Raw genomic sequence first — 24,132 nt, forward strand, 5'->3', positions numbered from 1 at the left:
ACAGAACTCAATGCATTACACTCAGATGGAAGATGTTCATTCTATACATATCACATATAGGCATACCTGATTCACTGCAGTAATAGAAACAACAACTATAATTATTATTATTATAGTTGTTGCTTTTATTATAACCATTGTTATTATTATTTATTTAAAATGACATTATATAATTATATAAAATTATATTTGAGATGGAGTTCTTCTACCTCGTCTGTCTCTCTCGTCTCCAGACTGTTGTTGCTCAGAACTGTTCAGAGCTCCTCACACTCACTTCTTGTTGATTCTTCGTGGCAATACTGGTGACTCAGATCAGTCTTCCAAGTCACACAAACCCCAGCACCTGACACAGGCATTTTCAATGGCCAATCGAGGTAGACTTGAACTCAACATCTAGGCTTTATTTGTCAGTAGGCAACTTCCTTCTCAAACAGGAACAAAGAAAGATATTCATATGAGTGTTGCCCAGCAAGATAAAACTACTGTGTTACCAAGCAACAGCGTGTCTTTTTCAAAAAATTGTAGAGGACTGGATAAATAAATAGGAGTGTGGAGGACTGGAGTAACATTACCCAGCATTCTCCCTCCACATTACCCAGCATTCTCCCTCCACAACATTCCCAATAAACACACTTAGATTATTCAAAAGAACGGTCAGCATGATCAAGGGCTCATGTGGACACTTTGTCTGTTAAGGTGGACTTTACCAACAACATCTAAGCTTAAGATGGACTTTACCAACAACATCTGGGCTTAAGATGGACTTTCCCAACAAGATTTGGGATTAAGGTGGACTTTACCAACAACATTTGGGCTCAAGGTGGACTTTACCAACAACATTTGGGCTCAAGGTGGACTTTACCAACAACATCTGGGCTCAAGGTGGACTTTACCAACAACATCTGGGCTCAAGGTGGACTTTACCAACAAGATTTGGGCTTAAGGTGGACTTTACCAACATCTGGGCTTAAGGTGGACTTTACCAACAACATCTGGGCTTAAGGTGGACTTTACCAACAACATCTGGGTTTAAGGTGGATTTTACCAACATCTGGGCTTAAGGTGGACTTTACCAACAACATCTGAGCTTAAGGTGAACTTTACCAACAACATCTGGGGTTAAGGTGGATTTTACCAACAACATCTGGGCTTAAGGTGGATTTTACCAACAACATCTGGGCTCAAGGTGGACTTTACCAAAAACATCTGGGCTCAAGGTGGACTTTACCAACAAGATTTGGGCTTAAGGTGGACTTTACCAACATCTGGGCTTAAGGTGGACTTTACCAACAACATCTGGGCTTAAGGTGGATTTTACGAACAACATCTGGGCTTAAGGTGGATTTTACCAACAACATCTGGGCTTAAGTTGGACTTTACCAACAACATCTGAGCTTAAGGTGAACTTTACCAACAACATCTGGGGTTAAGGTGGATTTTACCAACAACATCTGGGCTTAAGGTGGATTTTACGAACAACATCTGGGCTTAAGGTGGATTTTACCAACAACATCTGGGCTTAAGGTGGACTTTACCAACGCAGCTGTGGCTGCGGCTCATTGCCAGTTTTCTGCAAAGTAAAAATGACAGAATTCATGATAGAGATACAACATTCTGGATGTTTATTGATGCTACATGAACCTAATTTTATAGAGTTCTTTGTTTTTCATTAAATGTCTTATATATGTAATATATCTATGACTCCCACAACTAAAAACTCTCAATACCTGGTTGCTGTAGAGATCCAGTGAGCATGACTAACCAACATTGATACATTGGCACCCACAATTCCATTGATCCAGAAAGTCCAATCATATTTAAGGCTCAAGAGTAAACACTGAACATGACCATTTTCACACTGAGGATCAGAGCTGGACATCACTGCCCTTTAATCTGCACTGGTTCCCCTGCTGCCATTCAGTAAAGTATAAACAAGCAATCACTGAGAAGGAGATAAGTTGTTCATGAACAGGACCATCAGTATGAACGGATGCTGGGGTGTTGGTCCTCGCTGTGGACAAAAGGCTTGGCTGAGCTGCCTGGCGGGCCCTGCTGGTCGATGGACTGGTAGGTGTCTCTGTTGCGTGTCACGCTGGGAAAACCTGAGGACAGAAGATCAGAGGGAGAGGGGTGGGTACATTTTTGATGCACCCAAACATAGATGCACCTGTCCATCCAAACACAAACACGTGTCCATCCAATCACAAATGCATCTGTCCTTCAAAAACACAGATGTACCTGTCCATCCAAATAGATGCACCTGTCCATCAAAACATATATGAATCTGTCCATCCAAACACAAATGCACCTGTCTATCCAAACACAGACGCATCTGTCCACCACACAAATACACCTGTCCATCAGACACAGACAACACACTCAACTGAGTCAGCACCAATACTTCACTCCAGTCAAGCAGGTTACAGAATTAACATTCCAGCAATTAACATTCAGCTCAGAGTTCCAATCTCTTTTGAACTCAACAGTATATTATTCAATAATACATATATTTTTGACAGGAAGTACTTACCACAACATATAAAATCATAAAAATATTACGATTTTGACATACTTTATTTCAACTGGAAATCCTATTAAATTAGTTAGGTTATGATTATATGGATTATCATAAATGAATGGAACTGGATTTCTGCAAATCAGCTGACATGAAGCCTAATCTCTGAGCAGCTGGACTGTGTGCATAAGTTCTGAGAAGCTCAATGATGTCTCCTCAGCTGAAGTAAAGCATGGCAGCAGGATGTAGCTTCAGTCTGCTGCAGATCCATATTTATTATGTTACTGACCAAATCCCAGCATAACCAGAGTGGCAGCATGTCCTGACTGACAGGATGGTCTGAGTGGCAACATATCCCTAATGGCAGCATGTCCTGAGTGGCAGCACGTCCCTAATGGGAGCATGTCATGTGAGCTGTATGTCCCTGAGAGGCAGCATGTCCTGAGTGTTGTCACAAACATGCTTTTTTACATCACCAGTGACGTGTTAGGCCTCAGAGGGCTAACCAGGAAAGTTCTAGAGCATGTTCACACCAAACAAGGCCAAAGAACAAGTCCTCATTTTCTTATAAAACATTTATTAAAATGCATCTTGGCAAGGGTAACTCAGAAATAACTTATAAAAGAATAAAAAACACCGTCAGTGGCACAAGAAACAACAACAACAATAAACTCCAAGAGCACAAAAACAAGAAGAACATCTCGTTTGTATAGGTTGGCATCAGGAGACTCAAATACCATAGAGCTTTCAGTCGGTTCCTATAGTTCTTTACTATACACAAAACCACATTTTTAAAAACAAAATCTGGACTAGCAGACCAATACTCAGGCATCTCGTGAAGCAACAATCTCTGATCTTCAACACAACTGTCTCCTTTTCCCTCTAATATTAACAGTTTCCCTATGAGGTTTCACATAATTTCTCAAAAGGTTTGATAGAATGCCTGGAAGACTAGCGAGGAACACGTGCGTCTTTGGATTTCAAACTGAAATTTGATCTGTATTTTTACAAAAAAATATTTGTATGTCAACACACACGTTCACTGACACTGTGTCAAACACGTTCACCCAAATCATAAATAACAGAAACAAAATGACTGAACCCCAAACAGTAACATGGGATGAAGACCAGTTTGTTCACAGCTCAAAACGCTGAAAGAGAGCAACGGAGAACAAAAACACAAACACCTGCATAAAGACATAAACAGTGGGATGAGGAGCAGGACAGGAAAGGAAAGCTCTCAGTAACGCCGACCCGGCAGGGCGCTGTCTGCACTGTCTGTGGTGCAACGGCTGTCCACGGACGTCTCCAGGTCTGAGCAGCAGCATGGGCACAGGGACAGGAGACAGGATGGATGGACAGACAGACAGACAGACAGAAGAAAAGAGACACAGGTGCGGGAGAATGAAAACAAAGGCAGAGAGGATGGGTGACTGACAATACATATATATATACATATACACTACCATTCAAAAGTTTGGGGTCACTTAGAAATGTTCTTATTTTTGAAAGAAAAGCAGTTTTTTTTCAATTTAGCTAACATTAAATGCATCAAAAATACACTCTATACATTATTAATGTGGTAAATTACTATTCTAGCTGTAAACATCTGGTTTTTAATGCAATATCTACATAGATGCATGGAGACCCATTTCCAACAACCATCACTCCAGTGTTCAAATGGTACATTGTGTTTGCTAACTGTGTAAGGAGGCTATTGGATATTTAGAAAACCCTTGTGCAAGTAGGTTAGCACAGCTGAAAACAGTTTTGCTGATTAGAGAAGCGATAAAACTGACCTTCCTTTGAGCTAGTTGAGAATCTGGAGCATTACAATTGTTGGTTCGATTAAACTCACAAAATGGCCAGAAAAAAACAACTTTCAATTGAAACTCGACAGTCTATTCTTGTTCTGAGAAATGAAGTCTATTCCATGCGAGACATTGCCAAGAAACTGAAGATTTCCCACAATGGTGTGTACTACTCCCTTCAGAGGAGAGCACAGACAGGCTCTAACCAGAGTAGAAGGAGAAGTGGTACATTAGAGTCTCCAGTTTGAGAAATCGACGCCTCACAGGTCCTCAACTGGCAGCTTCATTAAATAGTACCCGCAAAACGCCAGTGTCAACGTCTACAGTGAAGAGGCGACTCTGGGAAGCTGGCCTTCAGGGCAGAGTGGCAAAGAAAAAGCCATATCTGGCTAATAAAAGAAAAAGATTAATATGGGCAAAAGAACACAGACATTGGACAGAGGAAGATTGGAAAAAAGTGTTATGGACAGATGAATCAAAGTTTGAGGTGTTTGGATAACACAGACGAACATTTGTGAGACGCAGAACAACTGAAAAGATGCTGGAAGGGTGCCTGACACCATCTGTCAAACATGGTGGAGGTAATGTGATGGTCTGGGGTTGCTTTGGTGCTGGTAAAGTGGGAGATTTGAACAAGGTAAAAGGGATTTTGAATAAGGAAGGCCACCACTCCATTTTGCAACACCATGCCATACCCTGTGGACAGCGCTTGATTGGAGCCAATTTCATCCTGCAACAGGACAATGACCCAAAGCACACCTCCAAATTATGCACAAACTATTTAGAGAAGAAGCAGGCAGCTGGTGTTTTATCGGTAATGGAGTGGCCAGCGCAGTCACCAGATCTCAACCCCATTGAGCTGTTGTGGGAGCAGCTTGACCGTATGGTACGAAAAAAGTGCCCATCAACCCAATCAAACTTGTGGGAGCAGCTTCTGGAAGCATGGGGTGAAATTTCTCCAGATTACCTCAGCAAATTAACAGCTAGAATGCCAAAGGTCTGCAATGCTGTAATTGCTGCTAAGGGAGCATTCTTTGACGAAAGCAAAGTTTAAAGTAGAAAATTATTTCAAAAAAAAAAAAAAAACATTATTTCTACCTTGTCAATGTCTGAACTATATTTCTATTCATTTTGCAACTCATTTGATAAATAAAAGTATGAGATTTCAGGGAAAACACAAAATTGTCTAGGTGACCCCAAACTTTTGAACGGTAGTGTATATCCTTGTGGAGGACACTAGACATTAATTATTGCACATGATGAAATAACAGCTACATGACATAATAGTTGTATGATAACAGTACACACAGGAAATCAAACATTTTCTGTTGGTTTATTCCTGTGTTCCCAGCCTGTTCCTGAGGTGGTCACACACTGCACACGGAGGAGCCCGTTCTGTTCCAAAACAGCTCTTCTTACCTCATCATCAATCTCATCAGGCCCAGACGCTATTTCACCTGTGTGAGGTTGGGCTGGTCATCAGCCTATGCAGTTGAGGGACACTAGACACCGTGTCATACGTGTGAGTAAACGTAAGAACGAAAAACCTTATAAGGCACAAGTTACATTATCAGAAGTGTGTAGTCAACGGGTAGTTGGATATGAAATGAATTACATTTTCAGTTCCTTAGACTCATTTTTAATGAGTCAGTGCTTAAATTATGCTTATGGTCGTATTATTCTGTGCAGGTCCTTCTTCCTACAGTAGAACCATAAAGTTGATCAGATTCTTTATCCCTGTGGAACTCTGCTGAGCACCAGGCCTGGCTGCTTAGATCCCACATCAAGCATTTGTCTTGTGACCGTCTTGTTAAACTAGTTACAGACCTGCATGGACTCAGCACGCTGCAGTCTGTTTATGAGAAGCTCACTTGCTTTTCTCTCCAAACAAAGTTACCCAGTGTGAAAAAGAAACAGTGCTGCTTCTTCTGCTCACAGCATCATCTCAATCAATGCTCCTCACACTCACAGAGGAAAAACCCGAACCCCTCCAAACAAACAGCCAGAGGCAACGTCTACACGAGGCCACGAACAGGAGCGTGTGCATCTGAGAGCTGCGTGTGGCCCGCCCCCTCCATGGATTTACAGCTGGAACGGCTCTGAAGTCGAGCAGGACAGGCTTACAGGACAGGACAAGCTTACAGGACAGGACAGGACAGGCTTACAGGACAGGACAAGCTTACAGGACAGGACAAGCTCTTACCAAAGTTAATGTTGTAGTCGCCCCCCCTCTCGCGATACATCTGGTAGACGAAGAAGCAGGACAGAGGCTTAAGGATGAGGCTGAGGATCGCCATGCCAGCGCTGAAGCGGAACGTGTTCCCGCCCGAGATGCGCTCGTACGCAGAGTAGTAGATCCCAAAATGGACGATGTCAGTAACAATCGTTAAAGTCATTCCGAGCAGAAACTGAAAACAGAAGTGAGAGGAGAAACCACGGACTAAAGCGCTTGTGACTGGCTCTAGAACATTCGGACACCGAGGCTGCTTTACAGAATGACGAAACAGTATGGATGACCTACCATGAGTACAGCATCCACCGAGTCCCTCTGAGCTACGGCCCACACACCCACAGCCAGCACTGTGAAGTTCCCACACGCATAAGAGGAAGGCAGCCAAGCCATGCAACCCCTGTTATTACACAGAATTATTACACAAGCCAACACTTTAGAGCAACAGAACAAAATGTTACAGAACTAAGTATTTATAACAAACAGTGAGCCTGATAGACTAGCATTTTGTGGGGCTACTTAGGTGATTGTGGAATCCTGGCAGATTGTTTCACTAGTTCGACTACCTCAAATCACGGGTGACATTTGAAGCGTGACAAAAGGTCAGATTCAATCTCTGCTCTGAACAACTGTAGCGTACACAGGTGGAAAATCTGCCTTACACAGTCACAAAGAAAAGAAGATGAACAGATGCTTCTCTCAATGTGTTATTGAGCATGTAAGTTTTATTATTTTTCGTTTTGATCTCATTACAGGTTGGGAGGTTGTATCATTTGATTCTATACTGGCATTGGGGTCTTCCAACACAGAAATTCTACTCCAACTGTCTCTTTTCTCTATTCCATCTACTCCACCACACTGAAAACGGCTTCTGAAAGGGGGAGAGAAAGACTGGGAGTGGGATAACTTGAGAAATTCCTCAGGTATGTGAAAAAACACCAAGTAGAAACTTAATTCACTCACCAGACGGTCAGCAACCAGTGGACAAGCAGGATGGCCTACACACACGCGCGCGCACGCACGTACGCGCGCACACACGCACACACACACACACACACACACACACACACACAGTAAGGGCGCAGCAGGTTGCAAGCACGTTCGCTAATCCATCCCAAGACTTTTACGTTTAAATGCGGAACGTGGCCGTGTCAGTAGTCACGAAAGCACAATGAACAGCACCGCGAACAGCGTCACAAATTAAAGGAAGAACTAGAAGGAACCGCTTGGTTTATCCAGTTATATATATATATATATATATATATATATATATGCAAAACGTTTAGGAGTTAAAGCCGATCAAAATATAGCTAGCAGGCTGGCGTCTTTGTTTATCAACATGTCAGATTTTAATGCGAACACGTCTGTGAGATTAATGACACTAACGAAACACTCCTTTAAGTTCGTGACAGTAAACTTTCTGCTACCTCTCGGCATTAAACGAAAAGACAAGAGGTTACCTTGAGATTTATGGCTGGAACTTCCATGTTCACCCGGTCAATTCTTGTTTTGCAGCGTCCACAGGTCCCTCGACCGCCGCATTAGTAGCGACTAAACTTTGGCGTTCAGAGGACTGAGCAGCGCTGGAGCGCACAACACAACCCATGTGACTACGTCCTGACTCACCGCACGTGACTCTGAATTCCCCTTAGTGCTGCAGCGTGTGCCCTGACATCAAGGCCATGAAACTGCTCTATGTGGGGTATAACTGGGCGGTACGTGTGTGTGCATGTTTCTGTTTATCTGCGTCTGAATCGAATACAATTTCGATGACTGAAACTGGATATAGTTGTTTACTTTGATATTTTACTGATGGATCGGTCTCTAAAACGACACAAACATAAGTATCACTACTTCACAGACCTTTGTGGGGTTCCAGTGGCTATGAATTCAAATGTATATCTGCAAACCTTCTGCATTCCGTATTTGCTCTTAAATCCCTTGTTATGAGCCTCTGCCGAGTTACATTACATCGTGACATTTTAGATTCCATCAAGGGATTCCTGAAATAGAAACGCGTTGGTTGTCGTCCGTGAAATATCAGCACTGACAGTTCAATTTCTTCTATTTGTTGTACTTGTCCTGGGTTATTAGAATGGTTCGTTTCAGATGCAGGTTCGTCAAAGCTAAACGAAATCTATGAAATGTCATCATGTGCATGTTAAAATGTTAACAAAACGCACGTTTTAAATGAATGTTTTATTTACGAAGAGAACGTCACGTAACTGTTATATTTAACCCTGTCAACAGTTTGATGGATCACGCAGTCTTTTCAATTAGACAGATGTGCTCTGTAGGCTTTTGTCCGTACACTGACAGTTCATTAGATGTGTAAGTCACTCTTATGTTCGATCGAATGAATGAGACGAGGTTAGTTGGCTCCGTAGGAAAGGAGGGTCGTTTTGGGGGTTCGCTCGTGCCCTGGGGGGAACGAACCCCTTTGTTGTGTGGCACGCGTATACCAGATGGGTCCTGCCTACTCACTCAAGGTTGCTGTGGCAGGTGTGACCTTTGACCTTTGATTTCCGTTAGCCCTCGGCTATGTAATACAGTGCTGGAGCTTTGGGTCCAAATGGAGCTGGTCTCATGTGGTTCAGTATGTTTGATGGATAGTGGGGCTTGAACGCAGCGAGGATTTATGTCTGCGTACAAGGCGTCGTCCACTGGTTTAGTGCACGTCATTAAAAGAAACCCAGGAAGAAATAGCAGGGCTCATTATGAAATCCATTCCTCATGAGATGTGGTGAAATTTCCTAGCGTGTTGCAATTGACTCAATCACTTTAACTTCAACCATCTCTTTAAATCTGTTAGACGAGCCCTAAGTGAGTGATACCCACTCTGATGGTGCAGTGTCACTGTTCCTGAAAGTCCATCTCTCTCTCTCTCTCTCTCTCTCTCCTTATCTCATGCTTTAGAGAGTATTTTACCATTCGAGGCAAGTCCGGGAGCTATTCCTTTTTGCCAGTCTGCTCAGCCAGTGTACGTCTGGGTGTGATCTATCATGGTCCTGACGTCTCGCTAGCAGTACGGTGCAGCATGTCGAGACAGTATTAAAAATACATTAGGAAAAGGCAATCAACTGTATCTCCATGTGATTCAGTGTGCTGGTCTCTTCTTTCTCTTTCTTTCTTTATTTCTTTCTTCCTTCCTTTGAAGGGCATAGGGGGAGTTGACCTGGGTGAACACTAATATTATTCTCGCAAGCACTTAGTGGTATTGATCTGACCTGATTAGTGTGTGTAGTAGAGAGAAAAATATGAACTATCAGGGAGACTTATGTGCAAGCAGTTCAAACAAGTTTGTGTCTATGTGTGTGTGTGTGTGAGAGAGAGAGAGGGAGAGAAAGAATGCCTTTCCTCCTAACTTTTCAAAAGTCTATTGTGTGTTAATAGAGTATGAATGAGAGTGATGTATCAGAAAGGAGCATAAGAGGTGTTAGAAAATTAACAAGCAAGCAGAGAAACAGATGGAGAGAGAGAGAGAGAGAGAGAGAGAGAGAGAGAGAGAGAGAGCAGAAGAAGGTCACTGGCTCTGCAGGTGGAGTGTGTTGCAGTCCCAAGACGGCCATATTGGCACGCATTACTTCTCAGCGTGGATGACATGTGGATATGCATCGCTCCTCTGTGCAATCTGCACTGGAGTTCCTGCACTGCCCATGGCCCACACGACTCAATGACAAACCCAATACTGCTCCGGGCCCCCAGACGCCTTCCCCACCACGCTCCAACGTCATTATGGAGAGAAAACAGCTGTGCGTTCTCCTGAGCTGTCAGACGTCCAGACAGTCATCTTTAAACACCCTAGTACCCAAAGGCCGAGGGATGTTAACAAGCGATCATGTTTTAAATTCTTTGGCAGGTAAAAGTGATGTGGTCTGTGTGTCTGCTGGACCTCCTCAATGTCTCAGTGGCCTGAAAGTGTCACGGTGACTCCATCGTCTCATGTTATGACTGTCCCTCTGCTAAGAAGTGTCAGAATTTCAAATGCTTATCTACATCGTTGCCTATGGTTCAATTGAACTTACATAGTCCAGGATACTCTATTCCTAAGATGAAAGAATACTTCTAAACAGACCTACATTGTTAGCGCCCACCTACAACCTCTCAGTCAATTAAACTGAAGGACGGTCCTTAGTGAGAATGGACATTGTGCCCCTGTACCACCGAATGGCTCAGCTGGTATAATGCAGCTCTGCCTCTATGCAATAAGAAAATCAATGAGTCACTGTGGAAGTTTAATTAGGATACTGAAGTCAGAAAAGCACAAATTCAGTTTTGCTCCCCTGGGTGCAGAGGAATAGCTAATGGACTACACAAAGACCAGGTGCCCCTTAAAGTAAACTTCATTAAAGTAAAATCAGGAAGGGAAGACAGAAGACAAAAAAAATCCACACTGCTTTAGAGGGATAGACCATTTGTGTTGGCTTCTCCATCTAGAGGGGCGTCTCCTGCTAAAGCCAGTCTCAGTCTCAGCAAATGGCTCCTGTCTGTCTCCAAATAATGAGCAACAAATTAAACTGACCAACAGGTAAACACCCACTACTGGAAATAATACAGCAACGTGCCAGGAAACAGTGTGTAAAACCTATCAAAACAAAAAAGGTTTTTAGTTCTCCTCAAACACAAACTCATAAGTACAGTTGGACATGTAGGTTAGAAGTGGACCTCTGACTGTTAACTGTCAGCGTATGTTCAACCACCACGAACACTGGACCAGACAGGCTGCTTTATTGACCCACTGTCCTGCTAAACTGAGCCTCAGTCCATCTCACAGTCAATGGGACAGAAGGATGTGGGTCTGAGCTCAGTCCCTCGTCTGTCTCAGATGGTGATGAAGGCCCCTTCGTCGCTGTCGGCGGACTCGGGCTCCACGCAGCGGCCGCGCCTCCGCGTCACCCTCCGCTTGCGGTGGAACTTGGCGTAGCAGCGGAGACCTTCGCGCGAGAGAGAACAACAGGCACTTCAGTTTTTATTTCCTGTCACATTCATCCCGACCCACGACCGAGCTGAGCACACGTGGGCTTCACGGCCAAGTTCGAGTTTCACGAGGCTCACAAGTTGACGGCCAATTTCAGAAAAAATCCCAACCCAACACACTATTTCCTTCTGGAGGAACAATGCCCACACTTCTCACAGTGCTGGAAGACAGGACTGCCCAATCCTTCTCAACAAGAACAAACAGAAACAGGAAGTATCGGTTTGATGGCGTTAATGGCGTCGTACCCACCCTCTTCACACATGCAGTCATCGTAGCATTTGTTGTTCAGGCCACGGTTGTGGGGCTTGCACTCGTGCTGCCTGAGGTCACAGCAGGAGCCTACAAAGGTGTGGCAGAGGGGGAAGAAGCTTTAGAGATTGGTTGGCTCAGCTTTCAGTCTAATCGTGCTGGACAGTCATTGGCCAGTTTGTAGCTGCACTGACCAGGGAGGCAGTCGAGGTGATGGTCACATGGTTCGATGACATCACCACCGACGGTCATGTTGGTGCTGCTCAAGTTCTTGCTGCGTCGCTTGTCTGTCCCAGACAAATAAACCAAAATACAAACATGAATGTAAACAATATGGGAGTCTTGCTAAGAAACACGTTATAGTCACTCCCAGTTCCCAGAGTCCAATTACAGCAGGAGCCTCATCTTCAGGTTTCTAGATCAATAATGGATATTATAAAAGACAAATGATTATAAAAGACAAATGTTCATCTGCTTTCATCTTATTGATTAATGTTCATATTAATTAAAGATTTGTATCGATCTCTGCTGTGAGCTTAGGAAAGACAGTGGCCTGTATTGATCCCAGAGTGTACAGTGTGTACAGTGCCCAACCTTTCTTCTTGTTAGATGGCCAGTTCTCCACAGGCCTCATGTCTTCATAGTCTGTCCAGTCAAACATAGCCATGTCCAATGTAGGCAACACCTCACCCTGACCTCTTTCACGTTCTGCCTTCTGGGTGCACGTGCACACACACACACACACACACAGAAACATACAAACATTAATACAGCTTTACAGGTAGGCCATTGTCTTACGTTGTTAGGGCCAAATTAAGTATTTCCAGAGACAGAAAATTATTTCATGTATTTATACAAGTTACGACCCAGTAGACAAACCTATGCTTACTTCTGTCTCATTTAACACAGTGATGAGTATGTGTCTAATTTTCTTCCAATTAAACAAACTGAACCCTTCCTGCCCGGTTGGAAATATTCTCTACGAGATTCTCCAGCAGTGTACACTTATCAAGCTTCTGTAATGTTCCTGAGAGCCACCTGCAGTCACGGACAGGGAGATTAATTACAAACGAACTGTGGTTCGCTGGGTTCTTAATCTAAGTGCTGGCACTGATCGAAGCTTAATTAAGAGAGCCCAGGGTGAATTTGAGGCAATGATGCCAGATCTATACAAGCACACGAGGCCCTACCAGGTACCAAGTCTGACTGTCCTGCCTCCAACTAGAGGATTGTAAATGCTTTTATACTGGACTACACCTGCACCCCATTTAACCAGCAACGCATGCAAACACACCAGGCATCCACTCGAACGCAGCGTGTGGTCCCGCGCGTGCACATGTGTGTGCGCACATGCTCTCTCTGGACAAAGGGATCTCAACGCGCCGTCAGTAACCAAACATGATCCTCGTCATACACGAATACGTGAATGACAACAACGCGAAGCCAAAAAGAACATGATCGGTGGGAGAGGGAGGGCCATGTTGGAGGCGGACCCAGTGAAGGAGGACGAGAAGAACAGATGGAGGTGGAGGAGGGTGGTAAGCTGCACCTCCCTCCTGCCCTGCTGACACTATGCACTCCCACCAAACACTCATGCACATACAACCTCACACACACACACACACACACACACCCCTGCCCCCTACCCAGAATTCACTAGGGGAGAGGGGTAATTTGGCCCAAGTAATGAGAAGAGAGAGATCCTCTCACAGGCCCACCCCAGACACACCATACACTGCTATAGAGAAACAAAGGCTGGGCCAAATAAACCTGTCATATCAAGTCTCTCATGTGTAGTGTCCCTGTAGTGAGGGGACAGCCTGAGGGTCTTTATGTGAAGTGTGCACTTCTACACTACACACGCCAGTGGACAAGAGCGTTCGCCTTCTCACAGCATGTTTATTGCATCATTTCACATACAAAGAATTGTAAGGAAACTAAAAAATCATTAAGAAGAAAAAAAGGAATAAATGAAAAATAACCAAACTTGACAATTCAAGTTTCACTTTAACTTTTCACAACGGAACACAGAGTCAAGAGAATGCTATTAAACCTTTAAAAAATCCACTGAACCCAGGCAAGCTGCCCATTTTCCCAATTCTGTTCTGCAAACAAATGCAGTATTTTCTCTGACTCCCTCGTCTACAATGACGGCACTGCTCCGACACGTCGAGCGGAAAGCACAGATCTCAGTGGTGCGTTACAAACAGGGATAAATCCCTCTGCAAGCTCAAAAAAAAGCCCCAAAGTGAAGCTTTTAGAAGCACTCAGAGCACAAAAGACCGTGTTCAAGGACACTTTGGGCTAAGGAGGATACCTGGGGTTTGGTGGCGGCTGGAGGGAGAGTTGGGGGATGCTCGTTGGTCGCTGTGGCAACTGGGATGCGAAAGGTGGGGGAGGGCACTCCGGCGGGTGTGGCTGGATCATGATTGGGTGTGAGAGTGAAGGGGTTATGATCCGGCCCGCCCACGCCCTTCATCAGAGATCCTAATCCTGTATTAGGGTCAGTGAAGGAGAAAGAGAGAGAGAAAGTAAGAATGAGTAGTAAGAATGCTCATAGCTAATGCTGTCATGAGGAGCTCTGTATGCATGATTATTCAATAAATCAATAAATCAGGCCTGGAGTGTCCATAGCATTCACTGGTTTATTTCACCTAGAAACGCCTCTTTTAGCCAATACATTTTAACCTGTCAAACCCCGACTATAACATGTTCTCATTAATACTAATGAATTCCTTAATCAATATGTGAGCCCCATCTGTACAGGCACCTTTCTGGCGTGTCTTGTCCCTGCGGCCATGTCTTCTGTGCTCAAGCTGGTGCCCTTGTCTCCTGCCGTGGCGTGGAAACCCCCCACCTGGGGAGTGGTTGTCCTTCATGTGCGAGGCACCCCTGTACCCACCGCGACCTCCCTCCCTTGCCCTCGCGTTTTCCATGGGTCCCATCTCCAGCCGTACGGGGCTCATACCCTCCAGGCCCGGGGTGTCATCCTCGGGCCGGGCGGCTGGCCAGACGGGTGGGCGGGAGAGGTGTCCCGTGCGGAGACTCTGTAGGTTGGGTTCTTGCGCCACGTTACTGCGAGAGAGGGGTGCCTGACTCTGGCCCCGCCGGGTTCCTGAACGCAGGTTCTCACTGCTTTGCGAAGAAGACGTGAGGGTGGTGACCAGTAAGACCGAACAGAGGCACCATCTGAGAGGCTTCATTTTCACCTACAGCACCTCCTGTTGGCCACAAATGAACATAACAGGTCAAATGAGGTGCTGAAACAGATCAGTTGTGCATGGCAAGTATGTGAGGTGGTAAACCTGCTAATTTAACAACTCTATAAGCAGTCGACAACAATCCAAAGCTCAGGTTCACAATCCTGCAATCAGATTTTATTGAGTTCATGTCTGTGTATGGTGTAATTTTATTCATCAACATTCCCGGTTTCCATAAAGCATGGCATCTTAAATCAGAGAGTGTTCGGTATGTTACTCACCCTACCATTTAGCAATGATTTTTGTGTTATGATGCTTTTTGGCTCTGAACAATGTTGGCCAAATTGTCAAGGGCTTTTCATCAGCACAGTCCTTGCCAAGATTTCAGAACTCTTTCTGCACTTCTATTGGAAGCAGGACTGACTGGTGGGGGGTTTGTGTGGGTGGGTGGGTGGGTGGGGTGCAACGATGCAATCGCTTTTCAGTATTGTGTCTGCTATAATCACTTCCTGGGAGTACAGAAGGAGCATGTGGCTGATTGGTGGTAGTGGTGGAGGTTATGACTGTCTGGTAGTAAAAGTGGAGGATATGATTGATTGGTAGTAGTAGTGGAAGATACAACTGTATTATTAATAGTGATGGATGATGTAACTGCATGCTTTCAGTGCAACTGACTAGTGCAGAGCAGAACAGGAACAAATGCGACGTCATATTCTCTATCACCTTTTAACTGCTATTATAAAGCTGATCTTCACATCAGCCTTAGGTTCTGAATAACATTTTATTGAATGTCAAGTCTAGTCAAGTCAAATTTATTTGTATTGTGCTTTTTAAAACAGCCACTGTCACACAGCAGCTTTACACATGTCCGAGTCCAACCTCCCAGTGAGGAAGCCAAAGGCGTCAGTGGTGAGGCAAAACTCCCTTGAGCGTGAAGAAGAAACCTTGAGAGGAACCAAGACTCAAAGACCATCCTGCTCTGGTCAACACCATACAACACACACTGCCCACCCTCTAGTAGTGGACTTACTCTCTAATAGAACACTTACTCTCTAGTAGTACACTTACTCTCTAGTAGTCCACTTGAGGGGAGGTGGGGTCTAGGCTTCACATGTGGCTCATGTGTGTCAAAATGCACAGAGAATGTCAATCAGCGTCACCCTAGTGGGGGAAGACGGCAGTGTATAGGAGACAAATAGCAGCGGCTAATGATTCTGCCCTATATATATATATATATATATATATATATATATATATATATATATATACATATATATATATACATATACATGTATGTCCTATGTAAGGAGTGTGTCCAGAGGTACATTTATTGAGGAATATTTAAGAGCTCGTCAGCACAGGATAAGTGGAGGAAATTGCATATGAGAAAGGGGACATGAAAGGTGTCAGGGGAAATCTGCAGTGCTATTGTAGGAGCTCATCAGGGAGTTCAGGCTGACCCTCCCATTTGTCTTCCAGCAGCTGTGCACCTTTCTCAGCTACACTGAAGGGATTTAGTGCGACGACCGCACCACACGTCTTCACCAAGAGGAACGACCACAGTTCCCACAGATGAAATGAATGGTGTCGCCTCAGTATGACGAAGAGTTAAGAAAGTAATTACGGAAACAAGCAGCATCTTTGCAGCAAATAGTTCCCCAGCGTCGGCTTTGGCTTTATGAGAGGTTCTCGGTTATGTCCGTCCATAGACGCTGCGACCGCACCATTGTTGCTAGACTGCACTGAGACACACCCATCAAAGTGTACAGCACACAGGGACCAGAAAAACCCAGAGAAGCTCTCCGGGTCTCCAGTGAGCCGAAACGCTGTGCTGCAGCATCACTGATCATGAGATATGCCTGTCACATCATGCCAAGCAGGTGGGGCTTTCGAAGCAGGTCATTGGTCAAAGCAAAGTACAACTGTGTCCAATGGGGGGAGGGAGAGATACGTGTGTGTATAGAGGGTGTGGAGGATGGTGGCCTGACACACCACACGCCCTTCCCCCTACCCCTAACGCTCCAACCCAGAGCACATCAGGACATCTCACAGCCTGGACATCACAGGCTGTTAAACAAGAGGTTCCATGAGCACACACAATACTTGGTACAGGAAGCATGTGGGGTCCGGGCATCTTCCAGCCATGCTTTGGACATGAGACACCAAAAGTAGGAAGGCCTGACTGATGTTTATATATGTTATATATGAGAAGTACACAAGGTTTCTGGAGAAAGGGGTTGTTTTGAACGGATCAGCTGTTCATCAGCTGTACAAGCGAAGTGCTTCTGAAGGTCTAGGATGTGGATCAAGTTTACAGATACAGCAGATATGGCAGCGGTGACATTTGTAAACTCAAAGTAAAAGAACTGATCTACATCCTCAGAGCTTTATGAGATGAACATCTATGTTTTCTATTGTAAACTGGTGCCACCTCCCAGAACTTTAGAAGCACTTTGTTCCTGTCTGAAATGTCTTGTTTCCCTGGAAACCTTGTTGTTTTTTCACTGCAATTTTGAACATCTCTAAATTGTTCATTCAGCACACTGCAGTTACTTGCCCAGAATGTTCCTTGGATTTATATTTGGTGGTGAGTTTTACCAATTTGTGGATGTTAATTCATAATTCAGTGTTCTATAATTCAGAAATTAATAATTCAGTTAATATCTGTCGTATCCGTCTTTCAGAGGGGTGGTAAACAGGTGTAAACACAGCCTTTTTCTTTGGTTAGTTCACGAGGAAGGACACTGCCAACTCCACATCCTCACTCTTATGTTTGCGCCTCATTAACCTGTTTTGTGTCACACAGAGAACAGCGAGGACAAGAACCTTGACCTCTCCCCCCTGAGATTGAACTATTTAACCATTTAGCGTATGTTCATGTGTCAGTACAAATGACTTTGATGGGGTAAGTACATCTATCAAAACATCTAAACTATATAGGCAGTATAAAAGAGCTCTTCACAAAACTATGAACATAAAATCAGCCAATCACAGTAGCGTCTTAAATCTCCAGAATAGGTTCTAGAGATGGCAGGCGAAGTGAAATGGGAGGAGAAAAACCGCTCTCTACTTTACAGATTCACTTTTGTTTTAATTCACAGCAGGCAGCAGGAGATTTCATGTGTTATTCAACAAAGCACTAAGCCAGCGGGTGGGTGAGAGTGTTTCTGCAAAGAGGGAGAAACACCCCGAAAGTAAACCGGGTCCATGAAATAATTAGGTTTCGGTTTTAATTGCTCTGTGTGCTGGTGGAGGAGCTGCTACATTCTGCCCCCGAGGACGCTGGAAGCGACACTTTCAGCGGCACTTGTGTGACACATGAACTTGGTGCCATCTACGGCTCTGGAGATGCCACCATGGCTTTGGAGCCTTGGGAGCCCCTATTGTTCAACCTGAGCAATGCTTTGCAGCTTAAAGTTGCAATGTGAGTGGCCACACCTCCACCTGGGCGGAGGAGTCCACACCCCCACCTGGGTGGGGGTGGCCACGCCTCCACCTGCAGTGCCCTGTACCTGCAACAACGTTCTGCCTTATAAATCACCGGTGATGTGACAACATTGCTGAATACCTTTATTTATACCTAAATAAAACAGAAACATAAATTGTTGAATAAATAAATGTTGTTTTTGAAAATATGGATGATAAAGTACTCTATTTCTCTTTCAGTTCTTCGCTCTCTCTGTAGTACAATGACTTATTTTCAACACTGGTAACTGTTCTTTAAAACAAAAAACAAACAAAAAAACTAGCTGGCATGATAAGGTTAAGATTATTGCTCATCAGACTGCCAAATTTTCCGTTACATTTTTATTGCGTCTACAACTGGCTGGTCCCTCAAAACCAAGCGCATGAGGGTCATAAAATGAAGTCAGAGGAACACTGAAGCGGCTCTCATTCCCTGCTTTGCGAGAAATAAGACATAAAAGGGCTGGACGGAGGGCAGATTTAGCCACGCAATAGGCGTCCTGTCAGGGAGATAAAGAGGCAAAGTGCTCGGCGGAGTGCCAGTCGTGCGGTGAGCAGATTAGACACGGTCAGGAGACAAGCATGACAAACGTAGCAGAGAGTAGCACAAAGGCGAAGCACAAAGCTCCAGCAATATCGATACAGGCGGCAGAAGCAAGCATGACTTTGAAAATTCACACCTCGCCGACGTCAGAGGAATTTTCTCGTCTAGTTTAGCAAACTTCAGACAATTCTGACATTGTGTGCTGCGTGAGAACTTCAAAGAACTTTTGTGAATGTCTTCAATGGAATAGGGTTCTGCGAGCCATGGATCATCCGAGCCAAACACGGACGTGAGAGAAGAAACACATCTGAATACAAGGCACTGTCAGGAAACAGAGCTGTTGTCTCCTCTCAGACGATATCAGGGATTTCACACCCCTTGCTGCTACTTTTGGCAGCTTCAAATGTGTCTAAGACTGGGAACCCAGTGGCACAGCATAGGTGTCAAAATTACCATAAGGAGAGCCCATCTGCTGCCAAGTGTTCAGAAGGGAAGGAGAGAAAGAAAGAGAGAGAGAAAGAGAGAGAGAAAGAGAAAGAAAAGAAGAAGGAGGTGGGGCAACTGCCGTAGGTACAACAGGTGTGGAGCGCAATCATTTCCCAGTAGGCCTATAGTCACTGTTTCCCAATAGCATGGACAGACAGGTCAGGCTTTCCCATTGCACAGGCCCTCATCATCTGACTGGGAGCACTGGCAGAAATGCTCCATAGACTCACAGCAGGGGACCAAAGACAAACACACACACAAAGACTCTATCTCTCTCTCTCTCTCTCTCTCTCTCTCTCTCACATCAGAGATCATTAATAGTGTGTGAAAAAAATAAGTTTCCCAGTTTGGACAAACGGTCTGACAACACAAGATCATCCACTCTGTGGATGAAATGAGCAACACGGCCCGACAACACAGACCACTTCAGTGAGCCATCGTTCAGCCTCACACGGTCAGAGAAGGAACTCTTCGGACTCTCGGTCGCGTTTATTGGTGTCTGACCTTCACCATCTTCAGGAACGCTAAACTTCCCTTGTGAGGCTGAAGCCTTCAGCTGAGGACATGAATAGACCTGGTGGATCAATCCATGATGAATATGGGAAATAATCCTTGAGCAGTGGAGTCGTCTCTCTTTACTCTGACAACCACGTAACGAGTCTCACATGCCATTTTCACACCACCAAAAATCGCTTCCCAAGAACGGTTCGTAACTTTCTGGCCATATCCAGTCAGGGACATTGTTCTTAGAAATAAAGCGATCTGTGACTGTGATGAAGCTAAATGTGGTGGCCAATATTAACCCTGGCACCAGCTGATGCCACCACACACTGGCACAAGAGGGTGAGATGGGGGTGGGGGGAAGAGGTACAATACACAATAAACCCAGTGCTGTCTCACTGCTGCTGATGATGGACCAGTTTCTTCAAAACGCAGAAAGGCAGAACGTGACATGGTACCTGATCACCACCAGTTATCTTCACACGAAGTTGATAAGGTTCACTAGAGACGGATAGCTACATGTGCTGAGGCTGAATATTCTGATTATTCTAGGTTCTAACGAACGCTTTGTCTGGAAGGCAACTGCGTCTGATATAAATTCAGCAGTAATTGTCTGATATTTCACCCGTTTCTAAACAACGCGCTCAGATAAGTGCAGTAGCCTACTGTACACGCGCGCACAATTTTGACCGTCTCAGCACGTTGGTAGCTAGAATATTAGGCATAACATCATTTGCACGAGTATTTTATACTGATGTTATAAGTAGCCTGTAAGAAACTAATTTTATTGTTTTATTTTTGCACAAATCAAACGCAAATGGCAACACCAAATGGCAATATATCGATAATTACCGAAAAAGATAAGACATGTCACCGGTCGGCATGACCGCGACCAGCGAAGCGCAATTAAAAACAAATAAGTTTATTAAATCAACTTTAACGCAGTTCGTAAGATTAACGAAATCCCAAATAAACCCGATAAAGTTATTTAGCCATTCATTCTACACAACCAAACAAAAGACACCAAGGGTTAGGCTATAGATATTCCTAAGAGTAAACGTATAAGCTTGGTCTACTACCAACACCGGAAGAATTCCTCATCTAAAGATAACGAATTATACGCAAGTGGTAAAATATAACGAGAACGTGCTCACCCCCGTATTTTGATAATCCGCTGACAACGCTGAACGTATTGGGGAACAGGTCATAGGCGAAGCCGACGCTCGCGGAGGCAGAAACGCGGCTGCTGAACGAGGGGACCGTCAGTGCGCGCTGGAAGGGTCCGAGCTTTAAGCGCGTTCCCTAGCGCGCGTCCGTATGAACTGATGTCAGCGTCGTTGCTCGCAACAGTATCTTAGTAACATAGCTGTCTAGGTTGTGGGACGGGAGAGTAAAAAAGGCGTTACGACTGCCATTGAATAATCAATTGTGGAATTTTCAGTGAAGAGACTGTGATGCAGCTCTTCGTTAATTAGCGGATTTAGACGTGAATTAAATTGCTTCGGTGACATTTGTCCGAATGCAAAGTAAAGTTAAGAAGATATCCCAGATAGCAAATGGTTGAATCAACGTTCATTTTCATCAGTTTATAAACTCCGATATTACCTTATACGTATGGCGTTGAATGTTTATTAGTCTATACGTTCATTTTTGTCGATATAACGTTGAGCAGTTTAAATCCTGTTTTATGTAGCCTACAGTGGGGTTTTAATATAAAGTTAACCTTATTATTGCACGCTGGTAATAATAATAATAATAATAATAATAGCAATAACATCGACTGGGCAAAAGCAATTTTCTGTAAGAATATGTGTTTTCAAAAAATGTTTTGTGTGAGATTCAGAGGTTGAGGAATAATCAGATACATTTCCCCAAAGCAAAAAGGCTGGAACATATACACTATAACGTCTGCATTTCCTAAACGTAAAGACAACAGGGTAACATTACAGTTCCCTGATTTTACACATTTTCAGATTGTAGTCTATGTAATAAAATGACTAATAACAGACAAAGAAATTGACTTGGATTTTGTTATTTTACTATAGGAAAAAAGTCTGTAGGCAATTTCATTACAAAGCTTAAGTTAGAGCATTTTATTATGGATGTATAATATTCCGTTGGATTACCTGTGTGTATTTCATAGACACTTTGGTGACTTCTCATTATGAATAAATGGACAAATGAAAGATGAAAGGAAAAATAAAGAGTCGTATTCATGTTCCCTTAAACTTTTTTAGACAAGGAGTACATTTTATCAGAAACACATCAGCATTACATGAGCAAATGCAAAATTTAAAATCCATATTAGATTGCAGTGGATTTCCTTTATTACAGAAGGACCTTATGGGATGCATTGAATGTATGACACGTCACATAAACGTGACGCATTCGTGCTGCACGTGAAACGTGACTGTGCACGTGTGACTTGTGAAAGAATTTAGTTCGTGGTTCCAGGCCTGCCACCCCCATGTCGTGGTCTCCAGCGCAGCAGGACGGAGGTCCTGTCTCGCCTCTTCCCTGAAAGGAAAGCTAGAGAAGTATTGTTTCTTCTCTGCGAAAAACCATGAACGGCATTGTCATTGTATATCGCACACTGTGATTAATAAAACATTTAAAATCTGGTGTTTTGTCCTTTATTCGTTGCTCCTAACAACTATTACCTCTGAATACTGTTAAGTTGAAATGCGAATATTATATACCAAATAAAGGTAGATATAGGCTATGCACATGCTTTGACGCGGGCTGTAGCGGCTGGCACCCTGCAGCAAGATAACTGCTGAAATTAATGCTTGGTTAGGCTACTGATTCAGTCTAGACTTTTAAAAAGCTTTTTTATGTTTAAACAGGGAAAAAAACTAACGTAGATTTAAAATTTTACAATATTTAGGAAACATTTTTAGGAGAGGAATGGTAGGTAGAACAGAGGATCATATCATACAGAACAGATGTTGACATCAGCTACAAGTTCCTTGGAATTCCAGAGGCAAATGCCAAATTTGAAGAGGCCATGAGGAAAGCAGCTATAGTAAAATACCTACAAAGAGTGAGGCAAGTCTTGAGAAGAATGGAAAGAACCAGATCCAGGCTATCATGAGAGGATAAACCCCTGCACAGCATGTACCACCAGGAAATACTGGGAGTAGCTGATATGCAGAAATCCTACCAATGGCTGTAAAAGACTGAAATGAAAGTTAACACGAAGGTACTAATCATGGCAGCATTGCAGCAAGGGTTGAATACAAGATCAGTAGAGGCTGGGATCTACCAGAGCAAGAAGGACCCCAGATGAAAGCAGTGCAAAGATGCCCCCGAGACAATCCAGCACATAACAGCGGGGGTGCAAGATGCTAGCAGAGAGAGCAAAGCTGGAACACCATAATCAAGTGACTGGTGTAGTGTACAGAAACAGGTATGGGCTAGGGAGTCAAATTGAGATACAGCCCAAAGGTGGTGAAGAATGACCGAGCAAACAGAGCTCAAACTTTTTATTTAAAATTCTTTGCATGTTACTGTCTCTGGCGAGTTGAATGGATGTTCTCATCCAAAGCTTTCCATCACATTGTTCACCTGTTAACCTGCATATGACAAATAAAGAATTCAATTCAAACTCGAGTGGGACTTCTCAAGTGAAAGCAAAATCAGGAACAAGGATCACGAAAAGCTTGAGAAACATCAAGGGCCGAAAGAAGAGCTGGAAAAGATGTGGAGGGTGAAGGCAACAGTGATTCCCACGGTGATCAGAGCACTAGGGGCCGTGTGTGCCAAACTGCTGTCTGTAGCAGATCCCAGGAACAACATCAGAGATCTTCAGCCTTTTGTATAACTTGCTGTTCTCCAACAAGGAACACAACGGCAAAATTCACAACAGGTTTTTGATTCATGACTTGACCAGTAAATTTCCTGGTTCAATTAGAATTGGTATTTAAACCATCCTTCTTATCATGCTGTTCAAAATTTGACATTATGAGTCCACAACAGCAGCTAGTAGTTGATCAACAGTACCTCGCCATTACAAGGCTCCAAGCAGGATGTTCTCAGATAGAAGTAGCCACTGAGCTCAGAGTATCATCAGCAGGTTGCAACAGAGATACAGACTGACAGTCACAAAGGCATAGAAGTGGATGTCCTTTGGCCACATCCCACACTGATGACC

The 24,132-nt window shown here is 44.0% G+C and overlaps 2 protein-coding genes across 4 annotated transcripts; both read right to left on the reverse strand.

Annotated features, from left to right (window-relative positions):
- Positions 1 to 1,599: 1,599 nt before the first annotated feature.
- On the reverse strand, positions 1,600 to 8,183 carry agtrap (angiotensin II receptor-associated protein). Of its 2 annotated transcripts, none has more exons than XM_077007764.1 (5): positions 8,017 to 8,175; positions 7,520 to 7,554; positions 6,848 to 6,956; positions 6,530 to 6,734; positions 1,600 to 2,102 (listed from the first exon to the last, which is right to left on the reverse strand). In XM_077007764.1, the coding sequence occupies exons 1-5, from the start codon at positions 8,041 to 8,043 to the stop codon at positions 1,978 to 1,980; spliced, it is 501 nt and encodes a 166-aa protein (XP_076863879.1). In that variant the 5' UTR covers positions 8,044 to 8,175; the 3' UTR covers positions 1,600 to 1,977. The 2 variants fall into 2 exon arrangements, with proteins under 2 accessions (XP_076863879.1, XP_076863884.1); XM_077007769.1 differs by lacking the exon at positions 1,600 to 2,102 and adding an exon at positions 3,073 to 3,829 and having other exon boundaries at positions 8,017 to 8,183.
- Positions 8,184 to 10,778: 2,595 nt separating this feature from the next.
- draxina (dorsal inhibitory axon guidance protein a) lies at positions 10,779 to 21,362 on the reverse strand. 2 transcript variants are annotated; one of them, XM_077007757.1, is made up of 7 exons: positions 21,134 to 21,362; positions 14,554 to 15,004; positions 14,101 to 14,276; positions 12,378 to 12,495; positions 11,978 to 12,070; positions 11,784 to 11,873; positions 10,779 to 11,490 (listed from the first exon to the last, which is right to left on the reverse strand). In XM_077007757.1, exons 2-7 carry the CDS (start codon positions 14,984 to 14,986, stop codon positions 11,378 to 11,380), a joined length of 1,023 nt encoding a protein of 340 aa, XP_076863872.1. In that variant the 5' UTR covers positions 14,987 to 15,004; positions 21,134 to 21,362; the 3' UTR covers positions 10,779 to 11,377. The 2 variants fall into 2 exon arrangements, with proteins under 2 accessions (XP_076863872.1, XP_076863864.1); XM_077007749.1 differs by having other exon boundaries at positions 12,378 to 12,498; positions 21,134 to 21,332.
- Positions 21,363 to 24,132: the final 2,770 nt, after the last annotated feature.

This window comes from Brachyhypopomus gauderio, chromosome 1 (assembly GCF_052324685.1).
Source record: "Brachyhypopomus gauderio isolate BG-103 chromosome 1, BGAUD_0.2, whole genome shotgun sequence".
Classification (NCBI taxonomy): Eukaryota; Metazoa; Chordata; class Actinopteri; order Gymnotiformes; family Hypopomidae; genus Brachyhypopomus; species Brachyhypopomus gauderio.